Raw genomic sequence first — 24,692 nt, 5'->3', positions numbered from 1 at the left:
GAATAATCAAATAGAGAATAGAATATTTAACTTTTTTGAGAGGGTGCAAGGGAACTTCAGATATAGCCAAAGCCCAAATAAAATGCTTTTGTTACACTAATCTAACATCCATCAAGTACTCAGTATGTGATTTTGTCTGGAGTGGCTAAGATATTAAACACCGTTTTGCAAGGTTTGTAGGAGTGCAGCTTGCAGAATTCTACATTGCTGAACTCTGTATAGACATAATGCAAACAGCAGAAAAACTCAGATGTGCAGCTTTAGCCTGAAGTTCATTCATAACCAACACTCACTCCATGCTTTTATCAATATTTACTACTAGAAAATTCCCTTGAAAACCTAGATGGATTACACACTATCTCCTRGTGAGTCAATGAAAATTCTTTCTACGGGCATATCTTCGGTTCAGCAAAACCACAACAGCACAAAATCTCCTTTTACCTTCTGGGAAGTTTGTGGTCTCTTTTGAGCCTACAATTATGGAAGGGCTGATGATATAAATGATCTCCCTGCSTCTCTGAAGTCAAGATAATACTCTAATGGTGTTTATGTGCTTTTTATTGTTACTATAATTGCTCTGAAGGCTTAGTTTACAACATGAGAACTTGTGAAGYTGYTTGAGAATAATGATGGCATGGGAAAGGATTATCCAAGKTCACTTCACAAAGTTTTGAAACAGTTTCATACTCAAGACACCAAAGAAAGCTTCCTGACAAAGATAGTGCCTCTGCAGCAGATCAGAAGCAACTCTTCTGCCTCTCTCAACCCATGACAACAGAGGTTGAGCTGTCCCTCAATTCTACACAGCAACCAAAACACAAAAAGTGCATGAAATTCCTAACCTAAATTGAAACAAGCAGAAATTACAATCTGCAGAACTACACTCCCTCCCCGACAATTCTTAGGGCTGATAATAAAAATTGACATTAAAAAYGAAAGAACTGTATTCATATTACTAGCTTCCTTAAAATCCAGTGCAAACTCAGTTTTACTGAAGAAAGAACAGACTGTGTAGCCTGTCTATCTCAAAAGCAGTCAGTTTGACTTTGCAAATTCAAAACAATTACTGAACTTGAAGACTGGAGAAAAAAAGGCTTGGGGTTTTTCTGTTCTTTTTGCTGCTGGTTTAGTTGTGGAGATTTTTTTATCATCTAGACAGCAACTGCTTTTATCATCCAGATGTTTAGCATAATTCTTTTTTGYACTGGCATTATCTACCCTTGTAGAKATTTCCCTTTTGAGACATTTGTGGGTGCTCTATGGCATGGCAGGGAACGAGCCAAGAGCTGACCTTGCAGGATTGAGCATCCTGGAACAGAGGAGAGTGAACACTGCCCTTGGTGATGCACTAAAGGGAATATAACCAAGCCAGTTTCACTCAATTGTATTTTAGACTAACAAGAAATAAAGCTACGAGTTTTCCATGAAGTGGGCACATATAATGCTGAATCAACAAAGGAAATAGATCAGTTGAACAGGATTTATATTTTTTTTAATCTGCTGGTTTTTTTATGGTGACTCTTTGAGGAACAAAGAGASAGAGAAAAGCATAGAAAAACACCAGTGAAACACTTGCTCAAAAGTTAAAACACTTCTTTTTKTATGTAATAAAACCAGTTAACCCCCATTTCTGAGGAGTCAAATGTCATTTCTTTTGTGCTCTAATACTAAAAATCTTTCCTGGTGGCTGTTACTGGAATGTTCTAAGGGGGCAACTTGTATACCAGCAAGTCTAAGCAACCTGTGCTGCTGAATTAAGCACAATATAGCCAAGGCTACAAGCCACGGCCAGTCACTGAGGCAGTGTTGTCTCCAGCCAGGTMTCAGCCCACACWGCCATTACRGAGGGACTGAGCTGACTGAACCYCATACTCATAYAGGGTATTAATACAAGATACAGAAATAATATTATCACAGCTTATTAGTATTATATCAGCTCAATAATATCTAAAGTTTAAATCAGTCACATTCTTGAAGGAGGAACTAGGAGGAATTGCAAAACGYCAAGGAAAAGACTTGTCTCTGYTTTTCCTYTCATTGAAGTCTGGGCAATGCAAGATTTCCAGGAGAGTGGCTTCTTGCCTACTGCCAGCTCAGCAGGGAAACAGCTTTATGTCCATGCAAGTYGTCCTTTCATCATATTAAAATATGCAAACAGTATTGACATCATTTTTCCTTTGGATGAGTGGGATAAAAGCAATAATTGCTAAGRAAAATTACTTACAAAAGTTATTTTGCAAAGATGATTACTACAGCAATAGTGACATATCAATGCTTTCCTAATCACTTTGACTCATCTTGCCAGCTTCTTAAGAAATTTAGAAAATGYGCAAAAACTGTAAAGGAAGCTCAGATTCCATCCTGCCCTTGTACATTTCAGTGTATCTAAATCTGGTTCCAAAATCAATTCTTTTATCTTGAAGGACATATACTGGAGTCTTAGCTGTGCTGGTTTTGGCACATGATTTCTGCAAAATAAATTGTATGAAATGTCATGCAGATATAGGGGACCAAGTTGTTCTTGAGTAAGTAAAAATTGTATTAGATTCAAGGAGAAATGTMTTTGGTTCATCACTGCTGGATTATTTCCATCATGTTTACAAACATTGTCTGGGTAAATTCAATCTAGAAGACTTTCATTAGGAGAAAAAAGAACATCTGCTACATCCTTTTAGAARAAAATATACTAAACACAGAAATAGTCTCAAATATTTCACCCTTTTAATGTAGTAACATGTAGTAGCATCTGAAATTGGGTAARATTAAGGAACAGTCTCCAAAGGACAGTCTGAACTAGGGCTTGAAAAGGACATCATCACATACTGAAAGGTCAGAATTCCTTTGACACCTGTGCATCCAAGTTGCCTTTCCAGCACTGTGCATATATATAAACATRTGTATGTGTTTGAAAGCTTTGTGTAAGCAGTTAATTAAGAGGAGCTTTACACTTTTAGAGTGACTAGTGTCTTATTCAGGCATGATTTTACAATACACTATGGACTGATTTTTTTAAAGCTCAAATTTATGCATTAAAAAGCAAACCATTCTTTCTTTCGCCTAGGCAAGAGCAGCAATACTGAATAAATTTGTGCACATCATCTTTGAAGCATGATTATCAAGAAGCAACGTTCCTGATAAGACCTTATTGGTAYTAGTAAGAAAGAAAGAATTTACTTTTAGATTTCTAAAGAAGAGATGCTTTTCTGACCTGCCATTCAACTGCATCCTAGTTAGCTCAGTCCTTTCTCCAATTTGTTCTGAAGTCTAATTCAGTCCCACACAACATCTACAGTCCTTCTCAGTATCATATGTCCAGATATTCCTAGTATATTGCATTATTTGCATTAAACAGAAGATAAGCTATTAGAAAYCACGAATGTGTTTAAAAACATCAACACATTAACATTGCACTARAGAAGATGAAAGTTGCAAATCATCAGAAAAAGAATCACCACTTCACCCTGAATTCAGTATTTCACCCTCTCCTGCAATTAAGGCCAAGACAACAACACAGTAAAATCCAAAATGACAGAATTACTTGTACAAAGTCTTGCAGAATATTTACATGAAACTTTTGTTTAGATAAAATATAATAATGAAATATAAGAGCTCTATTCTTAATTAAAGAAATTGGAAGTGACAAAGAAATCAAGTCTGTTAACACAAAGTCTATAAATGAAAGATCTAACAACCTACATAAAAAACTCCACTAACAAAAATCACATAAAGGGTGAGATCCAATTACAAAATCAATACAGTTTTATTCAGTGTTTCCTGTTTCTCATTGACAAAAATACTCACAAGAAAAACTTTATTGATCAGTAATAACGTGAGCCTGTCTAACAATGAAATTCAGATCATTTTGTAATTCTTTCTTTAGCTTCTCAGACATTATTTTTCCAGTCTCAGAGGAAACATGACATCTCCTGTAAACACAAATACCTTAGAAGTGAAAACTCCCAACCCCAATATCAAAAGCTTATTACCTCATTGCATTTACTTATTCGCCTTGCCACAATAAGCTGAATCATTCCTCGTTTGTTTCCTTCAGTGGACATGGACCTCCTTAAGGTTTCCATAGCGTCTTGATTTGTTTTGCCCAATAATGATTCTCCATTAACTGCTATTAGTTGATCATTCACTCGAAGCCTGCCATCCTGGAAAAGGAAAAATTGTAGATAGCTGCATAAAACACACACAAAAGAAGCTTTGTCTACTGGAGAGAATAGAAAAAAAGAATCAAAAGAAAAATAATCAACCAACTACACTTAGACCTAAGAGTTTATGGCCAAATGAACACTGSAATAATAGCTTCCATTGCAGCCACTGTAGGAAATGTCTATTTCAATTACAGATTTTCACTGCAAGCCATTATCATAACCTGTTTGCTCAAGCAGCATACTAATGGAACTGTACCAGGAACAGTTCTCTGATAGGGCTGTTTAAATCCTGGGACAAACAAACATGTGAGTAGAAATCCAAATGTTACCTCTGATGGTATAAATGGAGAACACTATCGACCTTATTCTTCTTCAATTTAGGGTTATTTTCAAAATAACTTTCTATGGAAAACAGAGGAAGACCAAAGGATACAGATATTGCCTCTTACCTTGGATGCTGCTCCACCATTAATAATGGACTTGACGAAGATTCCTAAATCGGCATGGTTTTCTTTTGACCGGTTACCTTTGACACTCACRCCAAGTCCAGCTGACCCAGAGTCATTCAGTGGAACTTCAAAAGTCAGGAATTCCCTGGTGCCATCAGGTGTGAGGACAAGCTCCTCTTCTTCTGCCTTCTGTTGGGGAAATTAGCATGGGATCATACAATAGCATTGCTCTGGGAATTCTCTTCCCTCTACAGCTATTAGCATTCAAAACTCTCTGCTTTTAACTACAATGCCACAATATTTTCCACAGTAATTATGTGAAGAAATGAGCAGAAATAGTGTATTTTCAATCACCTCCAGTTGACGCCTAGGTTCAGAAATACCTTACATTTGTGTCTAAGTGCTTCTCWCTCTACTAAAGTAATTGAATCACATGTCATTACTGAATCTGCCATCAATACTAACTCACACATAAGCTGTTATTTCATTAGCCAAGAAAGAGTTTTATCAGAAATATTTTCYTACTTGCAAACCTACAGAAATTTTGAAATGCCATCATCATCTATGGAGCTTTGCAGTCTTAGGGAGATACTAAGCGCAAGAAAATTAAATTCAAAAATTACTCATTCACTTCATTTTACTTAAAACTAGCTGCGTTAATAAAAATGAGAAAACTGCACAGCTGAGATCTGCAACAGAACATCTCTGCTATTGTGAAGCTTATCATCAAACCTAGCTCTGAGTGCCAATTTCCCTGTCTGTCCCAGCTCTGCCCTTTACCTCTGTCCTCTTACCTCCTTGGATCTTTGTTGTCCTCAACCCCCAGTTTTAGCCTGGCTGGGACAATCCCAGGTTTTGAACTCTCCATTACAGACGCAGGCCTGCCACAGCCACCAGCAAGGAGCTGCTTAGTGACACCCTTCCATGCATTCARAAGCCACACAAGCACAGGGGACCGGCCTCTCGCTTCACCTCCTGCCAAATTCAGGGTGGCAACAGGCTGGGAGCCAGGGCCCTGCAGGGTCCCCACAGAGCAGTGACACTCATGGGGTAGCAGATGGTACAACACCCAGGAATGAAAGKGGCCTTGCCCTGAGGAGCAGTGCTCATGCACAAGAGACTTCTGCCAAAAGGAGGAATAGAAGGGACAGGCTGTTCACCAGCCCTATCCCTTACAGTAGGCGCTGTTCAGTGGTTTCTGATCCTCTTTCAAATCCAACAAAGAGGCTGTAACCACTCTGGGTTATAACTTCATCAATCAAAGAAAAAAGTCAGGCCCTTAAAGGCAACTCTCTGCAAAAAAAGATGCTTGTGAACCTGATTGTGCTGGTTTTTTCCACCCACAGGAAGGAGAAAGAGTAAGAGCACATAGAGCAGAAGGTGTACACTGATGTCCAGCATTGGCAGTTCTTCTCTGGAAGAATTAATCTGGCCAAATTTTCATAATTTTAGTAACATGTCACCTCTGTTTCTGACACTGATTTTATACCAATTTTTCCCACATCACTGACCCATTTGCAAAGCTCACTCATACGAGTGAGAAGACATATGAGAAGTTAACGTGCGCCTGCTGAGCCGTCCCCATTTCTTAAGACTTGAGGAAATGCAAACAAAGCCTATGGCAAAGATAGATGTGAAAGCCATGTGGAGTACAGCAGACTGAGATGATCAATTTGGGCACAAGCATGCTAGTTGTGTCACTACTGACCTAGAAATGCAGTGCAAAAATGTCACATGGGAAGGCAGTCAGACTGCTGAGAGAGCTRCAGCAGCTGAGGGAAGAAAAACAGGAGCTTGATCCTTTCCCACTTGGTTTAAAGCACGAACCCTAATGTGCTCACCAGCCCTTCCCTTTGCACTAGACTCTTTTTGTTTATAACAAAGCACAATGGTTCGTCAATTAAAAAAGAACAAACACAAAGCAGTGACACCACGAACAACCAAAAAATTAACATTCCCTATCCAAGTGCCATGGCTAGGCTGGCTTGTTTATGAATCCCATTATCCAAACACATCTCTTGGCCACACAAAACAGAACGATTAGTGCTAGCTRTCAGGACTGGAAGGGTGTCTCCCAAATTAGGGAAAATTACAACCCTAATTTTCCTGCTTGGCTCACAGAAGCACTAGCTSCAGCATACACGTGAATCCACATTTTGTCGATGTTGGCTGCAGAATAAAACAACATGAGACAGATGCACGTTACTTTACAGTTTAACCCTGATCACTTCCACATTCCTTAATAAATAGCAGTAGGAATAAAAGCTTGTAAGCCAAAAGGGAGATAAAGCCAAGGTAGGATGTGCGGCTTGTCCAAGAAAGCAGATACACTTATCAAATTTTTCTTTACTACTGTTAACATAAATTTAGAATCAATTACCTTCCTCCCCTAGTATTTTCCCATCTTAAAAACAAAAGTCTGCCAAAACTTCAGACAAAGCAATCTTCCTTCCAGTGCAGAGAACTAAACTGGATCCTGAATGCCTGTCAGGTGCATTTCTATATGACAAAGGGTCAATTGGAGTGAGCATCTCACAAGCATCCCCAAGGATTTGGCTAATRGTCTCTACCCTACTTCTCTTCAGTGAGACAGAGAGCTGCATTATCAGCTCAGCACTGGTTTTAACGTGAGGCTTATGCTTGCTTGTTTCCAGCAATTTTGAATAAGAAAATAAGCCAATATCAGGCTACAGACACCTGAGTGCACAGGTGAAACAYGAGGCCAAACCCTGGAACAAACTATTCCTTAGCAGCTCTTCATGAGCAAGCAGACTGTGCTCATGAAAAAATGAGAAACAGCAGCCTCAGCACTGGATCAGAGTACTGAAGGCATAAGAATGTTGCTAAGCTGACCCAAGGAAGAAAATTAAAATATGCATTGACCAAAATTTAGCTGTGGTCAAATTTCTTTAGGAACTTCAAATACCTACAGTTTTTCCCACTAAGAACACTTGCTTTACTACAATACCTGTGTCTGGAATTTTAGTGGCAAAAGAAGTCTTTTGCCCTCTAGAATCTGTGTGACACCTGTCACTATCATATGCTTGATGGTAGAGTTTAAAAAAAAATTACAAAATGGAAAAACATGAAAAATGTGGCTTTCAATGAAAACAGAACCATTAAATTTCAAGGACTATAGATATGGAAGTACCAATTTTAACATTTGTGCCATATCATGGTTTCAAAGGTCTTATTGTGTATGATATATTGAACATTATTTCATACATCCAAACCTTGGAACAGGACCTTATAGTAATAAGGAACCTCTGAGCATGTCATAAAGGAGCCATTTCCAGAGAAATGCGCAGGAAGATTTTTGCCTGCTACCATAATATTTTGTTCCAAAGTTGTAAAGATAAAAATAAAACAAAACAAAAAAAACAACATTTCATGATAACTGAATCCTTTGTTCTCCAAAGCCCATTAGAGTACAGAAACATTACATGTACAGCAACTCTCCCCAATCAATATTAAACCAGCTATTACAAAAAAGCAAAATTTGCAGTGAAATTGTGTTGAACATGAAGTATTTAAATGTAACAAATCACAAAAATTCCCTACCTAATACGTCCATGAGACGGCATAAAAATACACAAAAATCTAAAATTCAGCATTAAAAATCTTCAGCTGAGAACACAGTCACTTCCTAATTGCAATAGCTTTCATTTGATCTTGATATTCTCTAAATTAACAGCTTCACTATGTCAATCAAACACCTCAACACTATTTTCGTGATTAGTTGATCTGTAGGAGAAATTTATTCCTTCATATATTTTGACAGGCCAGCAGTAAACATGCAAGCAAAATTATGTACTGCGAACCCTGAACAAAAAAATTCAACTCCCTTAAGATTTTTCACACACTATGTCCAAAACAATTAGCAGCAGAACAATATTCTGTTCAGACAGAGACTGCTGAGGAAAAGGTCATCTGAAATGACTTCAGTTGGATGAATGAAGCTGCTCAAGTATGTAATTTGTAATAAAAATTCGATTGGTGATAAAATATGTAGGTGACTTTTTTGGCTTCAAAATCATATTTAGCATCAATTTATGCTAAACGACATTTGAGATAAGTTTTTCGCTTTTTAAATACAACATAAATATATTGTAAATTTAARGATAAACTTCCTGACTAGAGCAGACTCACAGCAGTGTTTTGATATATAGAGACATGAAAAAAGCCATAAGATAAGCAGAGGGGAATTGTTTTTCTCTTCCACATAATATTATCTTCTACATAACATTTCTGATCTGTTCATAAAATCTGATTTAATTTTATAAACAACATTAAAATAGGCTTTAAGAGTAAGGCTACCATTAGTTTTCTCATCATACTAGTAATGGCATCTCCTCTTTATCCTGTTATCACAGAATTATAGAATATGTTGAGTTGGAAGGGSCCCTCAAGGATCATCAAAGTCCAACTTGTAGCCCTGTACAGGACAGCCCCAAAAATCCCACCATGTCCTTGAGCAGGGTGTGCAAATGCTTCTTAAATTCTGCCAGGCTCAGTGCTGTGACCACCTCCCTGGGGAATCTGTTCCACTGCCCAATCACTCTCTGRGGGAAGAACCTTTTCCTGATATCCAACCTAAACCTCCTCTGACTCAGCTTCAGGCCATTCCTTGGATTCTGTCACCGGGCACCAGAGAGGTGAGATCAGTCCCTGCCCTTTCTTTTCCCCTCATGAGGATGTTGAAGACCACAGCAAATTCTCCCCTCMGTCTCCTCTTTTCCAGGCTGATCAGACCAAGTGACCTCAGCTGCTCCTCACMGRGCTTCCCCTCAGGGCCCTTCACCATCCTCACGGCTCTYCTCTGGACACTCTCTAACAGCTTCATATCTTTCTTATCCTGCAGTGCCCAAAACTGCACACAGTTTCCAAGGTGAGGCCGCACCAGTGAGGAGCAGAGGGAGACARTCGCCTCTCTCAACCGGCAGGATTTGTGTTTTACACTCTATTCCTCAGGACTTCTTCCCTTTGCAGGACCTCACCAGGGTACAGCTGCTGAGTGGGCAGCATGAGGTGGGTGAGAACAGAAACTGAACAGCAAAGAAAACTCTCCTCCCACCTAACAGGGGAAGCAATTTTCAGTCAAGTTAGGACAGGTTTCCTAAGCGCCTCGCTGCAGCTACAAATCTGGCAGCACTCTCTCCAGCRAAGTTCATTCCCTTGCAGGCTTAGACCTGCTGCCTTCTCAGCGGTTATTCAGCCTCTGAAACTTGTCTGCATGTTACTTTGTGACACTGTAGACAGAAATGTGCTCCTGCTCCCTTTCACAGAGCAATCAATAAAGCTCTGCATCTCTGCTCTTGAAGGGTAAACCTGTATTTCCAAATCATATATATGAACACAAGCACAGGAAAACTTTYGCAGAGCTCTTGTATGCACATATACAGCACACCTTTATATATGTATATATACAGATCACAGTGATGACATTCATGTGATAAATTGACTCTAGCACAAACACTACCTAACGATTTTAATGACCCCACTGGCTATTCAATTCACCTCCCTCAAGCCCCGTGGTGTCCAGCCTTCTAACATTAAAGCCCTGCTAAGTCTCTGTTTAAATACTACTTTGTTAATCTATCAACCTTTTGCTTCCCAAATGTCTCTCCTCCCTTTACAATTTATCCAGATAAACTGAAGTTCTCTAAAGATCATTTTGGTGGATGTAAGAGCTCACCAGGTCTAGGAAACGTATTCTGTTAAACTGCTGGAAATTGMAAAATCCCGTTTAGTAATTGGATTCCAATAATGGGGAATTCCAACATAAAATAAGAGCTTTTTCTGAGATATTTTCAGTCTTTAGAAGATTTTAACACAACATCCATTATTTAATTCTTTCTYATAAGGTCCCCACAATACTAAGAAATCATAAGTACTACAGATTAGGAAACAAAAAAAATTTGTCTCAGTATTATTGCAACWAAATAGAATCACGTAGGATACACAAAGAGAGATTTCACTTAGCTATTGGGTAAAGACACTCTTGACATCAGAGACGACTCAAATTATTTTGTCCTTAAAGTCAGGTGAGTGACACTGCTGTCTTATCAGGCCACCCTCTAAACTGAGGTACACAAAATGTTGATGGCTCACTCTCATCCTGTACCATCGCATACACAAACGTAGAGCCTGTGAAAAAAACAGCTCTAAGGAAGCAATGCAGCCTCTTTGGTCAACACCTGTTTGATGGGGGGTGATGTTTMGTACTTCTAAAAATGCAATGCATTACTGCTAGAGGGACTGTAAACAGAGCAATGTAGGTGGCCTGAAACACACCTCTCTAACATCAGTCGAGGCCCCTCCTTGGGAGGAATAACTGAGAGCTGGTGCATCCCACCACGGGTAGGCATTAAAGATAAATGTAACAAGAGAAACCCAATCAGATTTTAAACTGGACCTCCAGCAAAGCCTGCCTACTGATCCAATAGTGGCATGCACACTCCAACCCAGTTTTCTCCTGAAATATAAGGCCTTTTATTTATTTTTTTTAAATCAAACAGTCACGTTGCATTGTAGGTTTTGAGGACCTAAAGTGTCTATTTACCTGGTTATAAAGTGGTACAGGGCTTAAAAAACCAGAATTCTTATGCTCGGTTTCTTTTTCTAGCTCTTCCCAGATTAGGAATTTTAATATCTGTCATGTGCTAGATAAACACTAATGAATCTTATTTGCACGTATACAGACACTCATTATTCATATTAGCAAAGCTAATATGTCACATCTGGCAAAGATTGCATTCATCCAAATCAAACAGCAGCTGCTAAATATCAAAAACTAGATCTGAATTCTGAGATTTTATGGGAAACGTGGTCTGCTTTAATCTTAATCCCATCAAGGAAAAGTTTTTTGCGTATTAGATGTGGATTAACTTGGTAAGTATTTATAGGCAGAAATGCTAGCTCATGAAAATACTGTAAAAAAGCCCCATTGCATTTCCTGTTATGTCCATTTTAAGGATTTAATTTAATATCCAAAAAGATGTTCCACATTTAAAAATATCTTCAGTTTAAAGGTTTGGATGGATTAAGACATGATTTAGGAAAAAATTAAATGCTTTTCCAAAGCACAAAAATTCCAGCATGTGATTTTCATTTAGTATGGAAATCAAAGCTCTGCACAAGCCCATGTTAAAGTACATCCACATGTTTGTCATTTCTCTCTGTAYGAGTCCATTGCTTGTCCATACTAGCATTACTCTCCCTAATGCTGACATTCTGATGTGGGCTGTCACAGAAAATGGTTTAAGCAGATGAGATTCTACTTTCAAAAACTGATCAGACCATTAAAATTACATTCTGTTGGTTCTTAGTCTCAGAACTTGAAGGCACTAATCTGTTGCAGGTACTATAATGACTGTGCTTTATTCAGGCCAACATATTCTGTTCCAAACCCTTCCTCCTACTCAAACTTTGTGTTCCTACTGTATGACCTGAAACAAAAACATGCAATTGTAATGCTAACCCCGTTTCTTTACACTTTGCTTATCCTAGAGAAGTGAAAACCAAGGGATTAGGTACACAGTAGGTGTCTGCTCTGCCAAAGAAGCCTATAAAGCTACAGCTTTCTGCACTATCCCTTCTTCAAGAAAAACTTCAATGCTCAACACACTAATGACAGATCTCCCTAAAAATCCTTATACTTCTCTCACTGGCCTATCGGATTTACAAKACCTGAAAGACTAAAGAAAGAGATRGYGTCTGGAAGAGACAGACAGGAAAAACAAGTTGAAAGAGAAATAATGCCTTTGTAGAAATCCATGGCAAGAAACACACTCCCCATGAAGTAATGCCAGGATGGGGCATTCAGACTGATCACAGCCTCTCACTCCTACTTCTGCTGCAGGCTTTCAGGCAACCATGGCAAACCATTTCATCTCACTACTTTCCCTGCATTTAATATCAAGGAAGAATCAACATGAAGAGCCTAAAGGCAATGATGCAGTAAAAAGAAGTTTGCTCCAAATCAAAAAGTTTGTACACATGGGTGGGGCTTCTGGAAGACTGCAATGGCAGCACTAACACAACCCTGTCACAGTGGAGGGACACATATGCTGTCTTCCATGAAACTGGRAATTGGTCAGCAAGTGCTACCAATGTCAATGCTGAGAAAGCAGCCAAAGTTRCCCTCTTGTGCTGCACAAAGCCATTTGAAATGTGCCACACCAAATCCCAGGTGAAGCACTGGCTGGCAACAGTCAAAACTGAGCCTGAGAGTCAGTTCCAAGCACCACATTATGCAGAAGCTTGTGTAGCTTATCACTGAACGTTCCAGGAAACTCAGACTGATCAAAAAGCATTCAAGAACACAGTCACTTAACTGCTGTATTAATTATTCACTAGGAATTAATGTCTTTTCTCCAGTCATTAATGAGCCAGAACATGCTATTCAATACTAGAGTACCTTCTATAGTAAAAGACTGAAACCACAACTGTACCTCGCAGAAATCACACATTCACTACCTATTTCTTTCAYATGGGCAGTGATCTGCTTCATATGTCACAACTTTATCAAAAATATTAGCTGAAACTACTCAAAATGGCAATAAAAAGAATTTTAAAACATTGCGATCGCCCTTGTGCCACACATCATTAGAGGATAAAAAGGTACAAAAATATATCTGCAGTATTCCTAAGCAGGAAATAACACGATCAGCTTAATCACCAGTCAGACATATCCTCTTTGAATAAAATCATTGTGTACCTATTGATAACAGYACTGCTGGTGGTGTAGGCTGATATTAGTCCATCTATGATCTTGGTTCAATGTTTAGACATTTGGATCACCAAGCTGAAGTTCTATATAAATAGGAAATGATGGGAKCTTTTTACCGCTTTTAAAAAATATCTATGGAAACGTCCCCAGTGTTGAGGTATCTTGAAGTGATACAAAGAGCTTTTGAGCAAAAGACAAACATGCACTCAGGACACTATCCTCTTGATGTGCAGCACTGACTGTKCTTTTTTCCCCAAAAACATTCTATCCATTAATCAATACAAATTATGTATTTGTAGGCATTTGCTAGTATTGTCTCTCATATTCACTACATGAAAAGTTACAAACAAAAAGCATACAAAAATAACTATGCACTAGTTCTTATAAAATGCCTCTGACCAGTATCACCCCTTTCCTAAAGGCAATGAATTGGTGCATAAAAAAGGGTAGCTAGCTAATTTACTCAGAATCCCACACAGAAGAATATGGCAAGAATAGCAACTGGATCTAAAAAATCGCAGTGATCAACATGAAATTTAGAAAATAACAGGAGTATCAAACATTTGAGTTCAGAAGAAAATAAAAAGCAATCCCATTTGCAATTTCTATCAGTGCTGCTAAACATTTATATATTGTTCCAACACACCAACCCCTCTTGTTATGTCACTGTTACGAATCCTGCACTCTTAAATTCATAACATTCTGCTCCTTTACAGCAATTTGACAGAAAAACAAATGAGAACAGAAAACTGAAGCTTTTCCATGCTGCTGAGTGCAACAATCATGAAATKAAATCCTGGATCCTAACTTTGAATCTCTTTTTATGAATAGGAAACACTCCATAGAAAATACTTACTCATATGATAATTATTATTTTTCAAGCATTATGCTTACATGAAAGTTAACTTGCTGGTTCTGAATTCAGAAAACAAACTGAATGACAATTGTAAAAGCAAAATATTACTGAAACACCATCAACTTTCAAAGATTATGAGGAAAAATTAATTGGCAGATGTTTTACATAGCATAATTAACAGTTCATTTCAGTGCACTGTAACAGGATTAAGATAATTATGCTTAGAAACAGAAATGTAATAATAATAAATTACTAGTTTTCATATTACGGTCAATCTCCTACATTCCAAATAATCACCCTGTTTAGAAATAGGTGCATCTGTTCCATGCTGTCATCAGCTACACAAATGCCACAAACTCGTGGCTGGGTGAAACAATCTTTCAACCAAGATACAGATTTCTTTGCTTGATAGGGAAACAGAGTGCCAGCTCTGTTCATGAGCAAAGAAGGCAAAAACCAGTCCTGTTTTCACCAGGGCACAGTTACTGGGGAGAAACTGAAGCTGCCTCAGCAATTTGCATTTCTTATGTATAATTGGAGAGCAAAGCTTAAATTCTGTGAGCCTATCACGTTATAAAATCTCCTCAAATGAAAGTTTTAGACTGAGAATCTGTATTCTGTGATGGTATGCAAAACAAAATTAATTCATATGCTTTGTATATGAGTTGTAAGGAATAACTCTTTCAAGGCCACGAATTAAGAAAAAAATTATCTTCAAGGTTTGTTTTTTTCACATCTGTGAGGACTAACTACTGCATCCAAGTGCCACAGTATTAGTGCACACCATTTCAAAGTAACAGTTACAAGAAGAAAGCCCTGAGTTAAGAATGTGTTGATAAGTTAGGCTTGATATTTTGCGATTTTATTTCAGGCATTTTACTTTCAAGGGTCTTTTTTTGGTTTGGGTTCTTTTTTATTTCAAAGGTGCATTTTTCTTCTATTTCTCCACAAAGACATAACAACAGCGAAAAAAAAACCAAAAAAAAAACCCCACAACCATTTTGCCTTTAAATTAAAAACAGACTTGCATTTCACCTCTCTCATTTCTGTAGCTTCGCTGCCTTCATCATGCTCTTTTGTTGGGATTTTTTTTTTTTGCTTTGCTTTCTACTATCAAGTCCTTGACACTTGGAGACTAAAATCTCACAACTAACAGCACAAAGATCAGAGCAGGCACAGAAATAGAAATTGCGAGATTAGAAATCTCAAAGACCTGAGAGGTAGACAGAGCAGAAATAAATAGGAATTGAGGCAGAACCAAGGAGAATAAAGCAAAGCAATGAAAAATACTTTCAAAAATAATAATAAAGAATGTGTGACTGTATTATTAATGTGCAGCTCAGGAAAATTAGTTCTGTAAAATGGGAGTATCACACTTATCCAAAGCTAAGTAGATTGGAACAAGGGAGATAAGTGCAAAAGCATTGTGCATTATAAATACCCACTGACACCTTTCACATTTAGTCCATTTTTTATTTCACATACTGGAGCTGGYAAATATAAAGAGACCCAGTGTTCCTAATATCAATCACTGTTGTTCTGAGCCTTCAAATAAATAACAAAAAATCTCAAAGCATARTGAATAAATAACCGAAGACATTAGGCAAATTTTTTTTTTTGTATTGATCGGGTTTCTAGCTTCATTCCCTCACTAACCATATGTTACTCAGTCTTCATATGTTTTCCAATTCACTTTCATATTTTCAAGGTTTGCTAAGGCTTTCTAGCTGGATGTTTTTTTGGTTGCTTTTTTGGGGGTTTTTTTTTGGTTTTTTTTTTTTCAAAAATCCCTAGCTACTCATGCACTCCCTGTCCCTCCTTCATAATCTCCTGATTAACAAGCATTTTTTATCCCACATCTGAAGAGAMAAATGGGAGATACCTATTTTATTTTGGTCTTTCCTTGGATGAAGTCAGGGTGTTGGTTCCAAGAATGCCAAAGAAAGGTTTTCACCATGGAATTTGCWACAAAACACTAACTTTGCAATAGATGAACAACTGATTTCTATAAACACCTTGTAGGCAATCTGCCTTATCTTAATGAGCTTTTGGGGTGGAATTTCAACTCCTAAAACCAGGGCACTTTTACAAGGCTGCCCCCACAAATTATTCTCAATGGTATTTGATTACTGGTAGCAATACTACCCTGGGCTTTGATCTTTGATCTCCTTACGTATCAGCAGCACGTGGTAAGAAACGATGAAGATAAAAACACACATTCTCTAATGAGACCCACTAAAGACACTGCAAGGCATGTCTGAAACAATGATACACCCACAGCTTTGCAGAGCCCTTAGGCAGATGACTTTCAAATACAAGGACACTAAAATCCGGAAAGATAGAAGTGAATATCGCTAACGTTCAACCCAGATTCCCATTTTTATAGATACATTCCATTGGCCTGAAAAATTAATAGYATCAACCAGCATACCCTTGATTATCTCACTGAGATGGCCCTTACAACACTTCACCTAGTTCTTTCTTTTTGTTCCAGACACCATCTTGTCACTGTTGGTAAGACATTCTGAATTATCTAGACAAGTTCTTTCTGTTTTTCAGCAGCCTAACTCATTTCAAATCCCAACATGAATCTTACCAATTTCTCCATAATTTAATTTATTATTTAATTTTTGAATAGGTACCTMACTGAATGAAGCATCTTGAAGTATGTTTTTAACTAAGATTATTTTTAAGGTAATATAATACTGTTATACTTTCTGTTGGCATTTCATAAAATACACCTTTTATTTTAGAAACCTTTCTAGATGTATTAGTATATTTTATATTGGCCTGATCATGTTCCACTGATTAAAGTGAGATATAGTAACAGTAGACAACCTCAATCTAGAGCCTCACTGGCACATCTCATAAAGACCTGATGAAGCCCTTGAAGGGTTAAACTTTACACTACTTCCATATAGTTTCTTAAAAATAACTAATAGTGGTTTACTATGAGGATACAATTGAAACTTAAATCATAGTAGCCTAATTTCTGTGTGTGTATCTCAGATTTCCACTATATAATCATGATTGAAACAATTAGCTTCAGTATGTAACCCAAGCTAAAGTCTACTCTTATCATTTAACTTTAGGCCTTTGGCTGTACATAAAAGATGTAATTTCAAATAGCACTTGAACATACATAATGAGAGAATGGTATATAATTTTCAAACAGTATTTGAAATTACATTAAGAAACACATTTAAAATGCAAAGCTACAGAGAGCCATCTACAGYATAAAAGGTGAAAGAAGGTCTGTAAAACTTTGATGGAGAAGTGCCATATCATTTTAAAAACATTTGGGAGTCTTCCAATGTGGAAAAGACAAAGCTCTTACCGTTTCCTTTGGAATTTGTGACTGGCTTTGTTCTGCACTCTAAAGGAAGTAAAAAAAAGAAATAAGAACACAACTACATATGACATATACTATCTAACAGTAAGGGGATTAACAAAGAGCTCTAATTCTGATCTGAAATGGTCATGATAAAATGAAGGGTGTTTGCCATACCCCTGACTGAAATTTGGCTAAACAATCACTGCATGAAAAGGGAACAGACATAACTCCAGTGACCTTATGCTAATGCACCCGACTCCCTGGCTATGAGGGTGGTCACTGTCTGACCAAGGAGAAACCACAACTGCTTGCACCATTTCACGGCTGGTGCAACATTTTTGTTCAAAGAAGTTCTCTGAAGGCTTTCCCCTTCTACCGTGAAGTTTCCCTTCTACCGTGAAGAATGACCTCGGTAGTCCAGATGAACCCTTCCAAGTATTTTAAATGACTACCTATTTTTTAAAATATCCACTTYCATTTTAGCAAGGGATTCCCCTTTTGAGCATGTTTGGATGAACCAGAACTGCAGCACTGCATATACCAGGACAGGGGGGTTCAGTTCACCAGAGATGGGGCCCTCCTATAMTTTGCATTCCTCACCTGTGTCTTGGGGCACAGACCATGGGAAAATGTATCCCACMATCAATTCTGCAAACACAAGCAAGGAACTACAGCTCTTCCAAGCCCACATCTACCTATATTAAAGCCTATCTGAGAACTCAGGAGACACCTTGTTGCTGGCTGGCTGATCACTTTTGGGCTAACCAGCTATTCCTTTCCATTCTGCTGGGACATAATGAAATGCTAGGGTTTACTGCRCATTTTTCCTTTAGGCTGTTTTGCAGGAGATGCAAATGATAAAGCACAAAAATGTAGTGGCAAAGCAGTAACAAACATCCAGCAAGCTTCAACGTGAAGCCAACAACCAGYATGAATTAAAAAAATGAAGACAACTACCAGGAACACATAAAGTTCCCACATGTACCAATGGCCATTTTAATTTGTAGGGTACTAACTCTGCTAGCCAGTCTCTGCTGTTACTGAGAATACAGCTCAAAAGCCAAATAACCTAAGTCAATCCTTCAGAGGATTCTTGTAGTCAGCAGCAAATGCTTCACAAGTTATGTGAGGTAACCACAGTGCTACAGGAGTTCTACTTAAACAGTGTAATCCTCAAATCTTTGGTAAAAGGAGCAGGAAAAAAGGGAAGGTTTTTAAGAGATAATGTGGTTCTACCTCACACCAGTGTGGACAAGCCCTAATATATTACCTATCTGGCATCAGGTAACTGTGGAAGCAATGCCTGGTATTGTAGAGAAACCTTATCATTCTTCCAGATCTCACTAATTACAAAAGCTGATGTCTACCAACCTGATTTTATTCCCTGCTTCCACATTTTACTCACTTTTATCATGATCTGCTGCACTGGATCATCACACACACATATCTGACCTGATGCACACTCATTTCAGAGATCCCATTCCAATCTAAATGGACTCAGCTTAACCCCCTAAACTTCCATTACAATTACACATTTTCGTGAGTCCTTTCCAGACAATAGCAGCCACATACATCAAAGACATTAAACTCCTTAACTTGCCTAAACTTTATTATCTTTTTACTTAAAAAGAAAACCACAGATACTTAATATTTCTCAAAAGTCATTCAACAAGCCATAACCCGAAACATAAAACATAAAACCTAAACACCTCTTTTATTTGGATTACTATCTGTACAAATGTTGGCAAATATAAATTGGTTTTAATGTTGAGTGTTCTCAGTAAGAAACAGCAAGTCCTGCCCCTAATAAGATGGGTAACATCATATAACATGATTTTATACAYAATGGTTTTGGAGACACATCTCATTCAGTTAAAATTTAAAGCACACAAATGTAGAAAACATGAGAGAAATAGGGGAATAATGCAAAGACAAATTTTCCCTAAGTGGCCAAAGAAGGTATGCATGTGAAGAAGATGAACTGACGTGATTTCAGGTCATTCCCCTCCCTACTTCTGTATTAATTGTCTTTCTTTCTTTCTTGGCTTTTTTGGTTGGTTTTTTACTTACTTTGTTGTTTTTTCTTCAAAAAGCCAGTAAAAGTCAATGAGAGGAGCTGATTGAAAATTCTTGCTTTACTTTTTTTCTCCAGGATCATTTCTTACCAGAGAAGAAAGAACAGCCTTTATGATGACTTTTAGTTCAACACCTTCCCCAGCAATTCTGCTCCTGCTCTATGACAGCAGTCAGAAATGCATACCTAAGAGTTCTTCATGTCAGAATGCAAACAAACAAATCCTTATCCAACAGAGGATCATCACACATGTACTGTCAGATCCTCACAACACCATTTGTTCCACTGGAGCTGCAGAAAAACACAGCAGCTCAGCTCTGATCTCATCATGGTGCAAAACCCACCTACTGCCTGACACAGCCATGGCAAGGTCTGGCTTCCCTGTGCTGGTCTTTGCCAAAGGGATTGACAGAGTCTTGCCTGAGCCCCAGCAGGGAGGCTGCTGAGGCTGAACTCCTTCAAAGGGCCTGACTTGCTGTTATTTTAAAACTATGTAACATAKTGCTATTAAATCTCTGCATTACTTATACCATATCTTTGTTCACTGTTATTAAAAGAAAATCTCATGTAGAATTATGCATTAAGACTTCCTCATTTTACCACAGAAATGATATATACAAAATTAAGATGTTTTCTTACTTCTAAGTTTATTTAATAATCTCAAAAAGCATTTTCATTCCCCTTTATGTAAGATAGCAATACCATGAAAATTATACCACAGAAACTTATAAACATGTTGCTTTCACTGTTACAGTGACAAGGTAGGGCGTGATAGGATTTGAATTTTTTATTTCTCTTCACTTTCTGACAGCTTTCACTTCAGCACTTGAAGTCATGTTCCAAGAACTTTAAGGTAAAAATTTGTTCATATGCAACCTTCCCTGCCACTTTAACTTCCTATTTTAATGGTAGTTTTGAAAAGTAAAAGGCTTATATTTAATATCTTAAAATGGCCAAATAAAAATTTCTTTGCATTCAAAAAAACACAAATGCAATAGAAAAATGAAAGTATTAATTCATCATACTGTATTTGTCTATCTTCTYACAACAATGCAGCCAAATAAGTCATTTTAGAGCTGTATATAGCTACAATAATACAAATAATAAATAACTTCAGCAGTTTAATTGAGTACAGAACAAAGTAAGAATGCTACCATTCAGAGTCTACCTTTTCATAACAGAAATTATCTTGAATAATTATCAGAGAAATATCTGTATACGCTATGCAAGTGGAGCAGGTACAGCATGAAATATCATTTTATTTCTATTTAATGTAAATTCCTTAGAAATATCTTCTGAATTGCCCTGCTAAATTAATAACTGCAGGGTTTCCATTCCACAGAGATTGCATTTATATTCAAAAAAGGCTACTACTTCTTATATCTTCCACTTTTTGATAGAAAGGAATTTACATATCCTGTTTTGGCATAACATTATATGTYCAAGAACATATTAGTGAGCAGGTAGTGGGACAAATGGCAGGCTTTCAAATACAGATTTGTCCTCATGAAAGATTTGAAATAAGCTACTTGTCTGCATGCATCCAAATAAAGTCTGCAATAACTTCTTCTATAATAAACAATAACACTAAAAATAAAGCTCTCATTTATATATTATCAACRAATGCCTAATTCCAATAGCAGATCTTGGCGAAAACAGAAAACATGCATGCAAAATGCTCTAAATAAAGCAAAATACCTTTTTTCCTTTTTCTTATATTCAGTGCTGGCCACGCATGTTTACTAGCATGTTTACTAGCAGGTGACAAGATCAAATCATTTGCTCATACTCGTCTAAATCTCTTAGCTGCTCTCTATTTTACGCACCAGTTCCCTCGGATGGAATGTTTCTTCCTGTCGAAAAATCAAAAGGGCAACGGTCCCTCCCATCTTGGTACTTCGCAGCAAGGACACAACTTCTTCTTGAGTTTTGCCTGTTAAATCAACTCCATTTACCTGTAACAAAGGAAATGTTAGAAATGAGTAAAGCTCTAAARCAGGGAAACCAGCAAACACTTATAGCAAAAAGTCATGTGAATCATACAGGACAGTATTACAAAACCCTCACTGGAGCAATCTGCTTATTAGCTCACATTAAGCTTTCATTTAACAGAGCTAATTAAATGGTCATCCTTCCCATACAAATACAGGTAACAAGCCAGACAGTTATACTTCCCTTTTCAGCAACAGTACAGCTCAGTATACTCTAAAGACAGCAAATCCCATTTACCAGTATTTCYTACACGAACTTCTGCATAAATATCTCACGGTAAAATCAACGTATGATCCCAAACTTGTCCTGTTTCCACGTGCCTTGGTGTTATATATACTTTCCAAATATATCTAGCACAACGAATTGTGACAAAAGGAGAAAGTAATTTTTCCCCAACTAAGTTTGGGGTCGCTACTCTTATCTTGTCTCTGTTGATCAGTCCAATCCTTTGGCCTCCCCATGCCACAGATCAGGACAGGYAGGTATGGAATACAGGCAGGATTTCTCACTGTGTGAGCTAACTTCACTAAGGGAGAAGCCAGAAAAAGATCGAATACTCTCAGGCGTGCCTGCTCAGAAACATTCAGGAAATGAAGGCAAATCAAGTGACAGTGTTAAGCAAGGGAGCATGGTGCTCAGAAGTYAGCAAGCCATCTTTTTCTTCCACTCCTAAGAGAGCACAGCTCACACAGTTGAGATGCCATAGCTGTCGWCTTAAATGTTTCTCAGTCCCCTTCTACTCAAGTCATCTGGGTTACCCTGAATTACAGTAATTACAGAGGGCTATCCTCCAGAAACAATTCAAGCTGACTTGGCCAATTTTGCAGTAAAGTGAAGTTAGAGCACTGAGAGGCACTTACAGACTCAGCTGTACCTCCAGCGTCATTTGGCTTAGGGACAGTAATGAAGAGCTGTGGGTGGTAACATCTTGTATCACTCCAGCTAGATTTGCAGAAAGATCTCTGCGGTGCACCTATCTAAGAGAAATTTAGCTCCCTTGAGGACATCCTTCCTTTAGGAGGGAAGTGGCCTTGATTCTCTGTGGGACTCTCCTCCTCTTAAGTCCCTTTCAGTTTATTCACTAAACCTTTTCAGGGTAATGCCTCCCATCCTTGGCAACATCTTCAATAATTTCTGGTCTGTCACTCCATGCTGATTTAATTCTACTTACTAGGTAACAATCACTTTGCTTTAATTTGTTCCTAAACCGTAACACAAGACTATGACACTGTATTCACATAAGGACAGGCAAACTTATGTTTCAATAGCATGTCTGAGTCCAGCTCTTTCAATAGTTACATACTGAAAATGTCCAGCAACTTGACCTCTTACCTAAAATAAAATAAAGCTGAAAAAAGGAAAAAGAGGGAAAAACTCTCCTATAAGCCTCTGGAAGTGAAACGGTGTGTGGGCTCATGCCAAAACACATACAAAGAACATGTAACATTTCCTCACCTCAATTAACCGGTCTCCAGCTTTTAATCTCCCATCTTGAATAGCTGCACCTCTCGGAAGGATATTTTTCACATAAATTGGAGCAGAGCCACCAATTGGAACATCTCTTGAAGTAATGCTAAATCCCAAGCCTTCTGTACCTGCATAAAGAATGTACATTACTAGTTAAAATGCACATTTTATATTACATATTGTTTTTACCAAACAGAATGCAYGTATACCTCACTGATACAATCCATGAAAATACACATAAGATGCAAGAATTACTTCATGACAAAAAAAGAAAACAAAAKATCTACAAGAAAGCTGTAGCTGAAACACTGAGTGTGGGCACAGGTGGCTCAGTATGCCCCCCCTACAACTTGCTGTTCTGACAATTTCCAAGTCATTGCCATATTTTCGACTTTCTATTTCAGATGAGCTGAGTGACAAGGAATCAGAACAAAGCATAGCTGATACCMTATCACTGTCTTCCCCCTCATCAATCTGGATCTCATCAATGATCTTTTCTTTCTCTTTTGCAGCTCTTTCAACGGCGACAGCAGATGCTGCTGGCCACGGGGCTTTGCCAGGTCACTTGTGGACACTGGCAGGTGACAGAACTGGAGCTCAGTGGTCTCATTTCTTCTGTTYTTAGGGACCTTTTCAAACAACAGCTCCTCTGGCCCAGGGCTCCAGCCCAGCTCTTGCTGGGTTCCACCCCACTGTCTGTCATGCAGGCAGGGAGCAAACACAGGCTGCCACTGCTGAGGTCCTGATCTAGGTGATCACACTTGGCTAAGACAGACTGAAGCAAAACAGAGKCATTTGAAATGACCTGGAGAAATCCAGAGAGGGAGTACAGTCAGTACAGCAAAGGAACCTTGTTTATATTTCAGAAAAATCAAGTTACCACCAGTTMTGGGATTCCTAAGCTGAGGACAAACAGAAACCTTTCAAGCTACACAGAAAGCTCATTTGTGATCCACTCTTTGATGCARTCTATCCAATGTCACCAACAACTCCTCAAACTCTACAGTGAAACCTGCCACTCACTCCCCCCTTAACATTACACACCAAGTCTATTCAGAACACTTAATGCAGCATGTCAACAGATGGCCATCCCGTGGAGAGCATCCCAACACAGGGTCAGCACCTACCACTGCATTGGAAACATCCCACAGGTTGTCAAGGCACAGTTCCCTTGCCAGGCATACACAGGCCTAACCTACATTTCAAGTGACCTACTATGGCAGTTAGGACTCAACAGTATCAGGTATGYCCCTAAAAGTTGCACAGCACACCCTTTGTAAAATGTCATGGGGACAGAAACCAAACCCTTATGAAACAGACCTCAGCTATGAGYCCTGGGAAGCCTAACACAACCCATGTGAAAGCCAAACAACTACTGAAGCATTTGAGTGTTAATGTATTTAAGAAGGAAAAAAAAAAACCAGCTCTGCAACAGCAGCCAGAGAGATGAGTGAGTGAGAGAGCTCTGCAGRTCCCAAGGTCAAGGAAGAACAAGGGAGAGGAGGTGTTCCAGGTGCTGGAGCAGAGATTTCCCTGTAGCACACAGAGAAGATGGAGAGGCAGCTGTGCCCCTGCAATCCATGTGGGTCATGGTGGAGCAGAGATCCCCCTGCAGCCTGTGGAGGATCC

The 24,692-nt window shown here is 38.4% G+C and overlaps 1 protein-coding gene across 1 annotated transcript in view; it reads right to left on the bottom strand.

Moving 5' to 3' along the window:
• The window catches only part of PARD3 (par-3 family cell polarity regulator), a 392,579-nt gene that overhangs the window by 169,039 nt on the left and 198,848 nt on the right, over positions 1–24,692 (bottom strand). Inside the window, 5 exon segments of the mRNA XM_057380497.1 lie at positions 3,987–4,157; positions 4,610–4,798; positions 17,534–17,572; positions 21,431–21,559; positions 23,052–23,191. Of these exon segments, the coding sequence (XP_057236480.1) occupies positions 3,987–4,157; positions 4,610–4,798; positions 17,534–17,572; positions 21,431–21,559; positions 23,052–23,191 (668 nt within the window).

The sequence above is a fragment of the Malurus melanocephalus genome, unplaced genomic scaffold, assembly GCF_030028575.1.
Source record: "Malurus melanocephalus ecotype Western Australia unplaced genomic scaffold, MMel_1.1 scaffold_454, whole genome shotgun sequence".
NCBI classification, from domain to species: Eukaryota; Metazoa; Chordata; class Aves; order Passeriformes; family Maluridae; genus Malurus; species Malurus melanocephalus.
The sequence above is the reverse complement of the archived record's forward strand: the minus strand, read 5'-3'. Positions and strand labels throughout refer to the sequence as shown.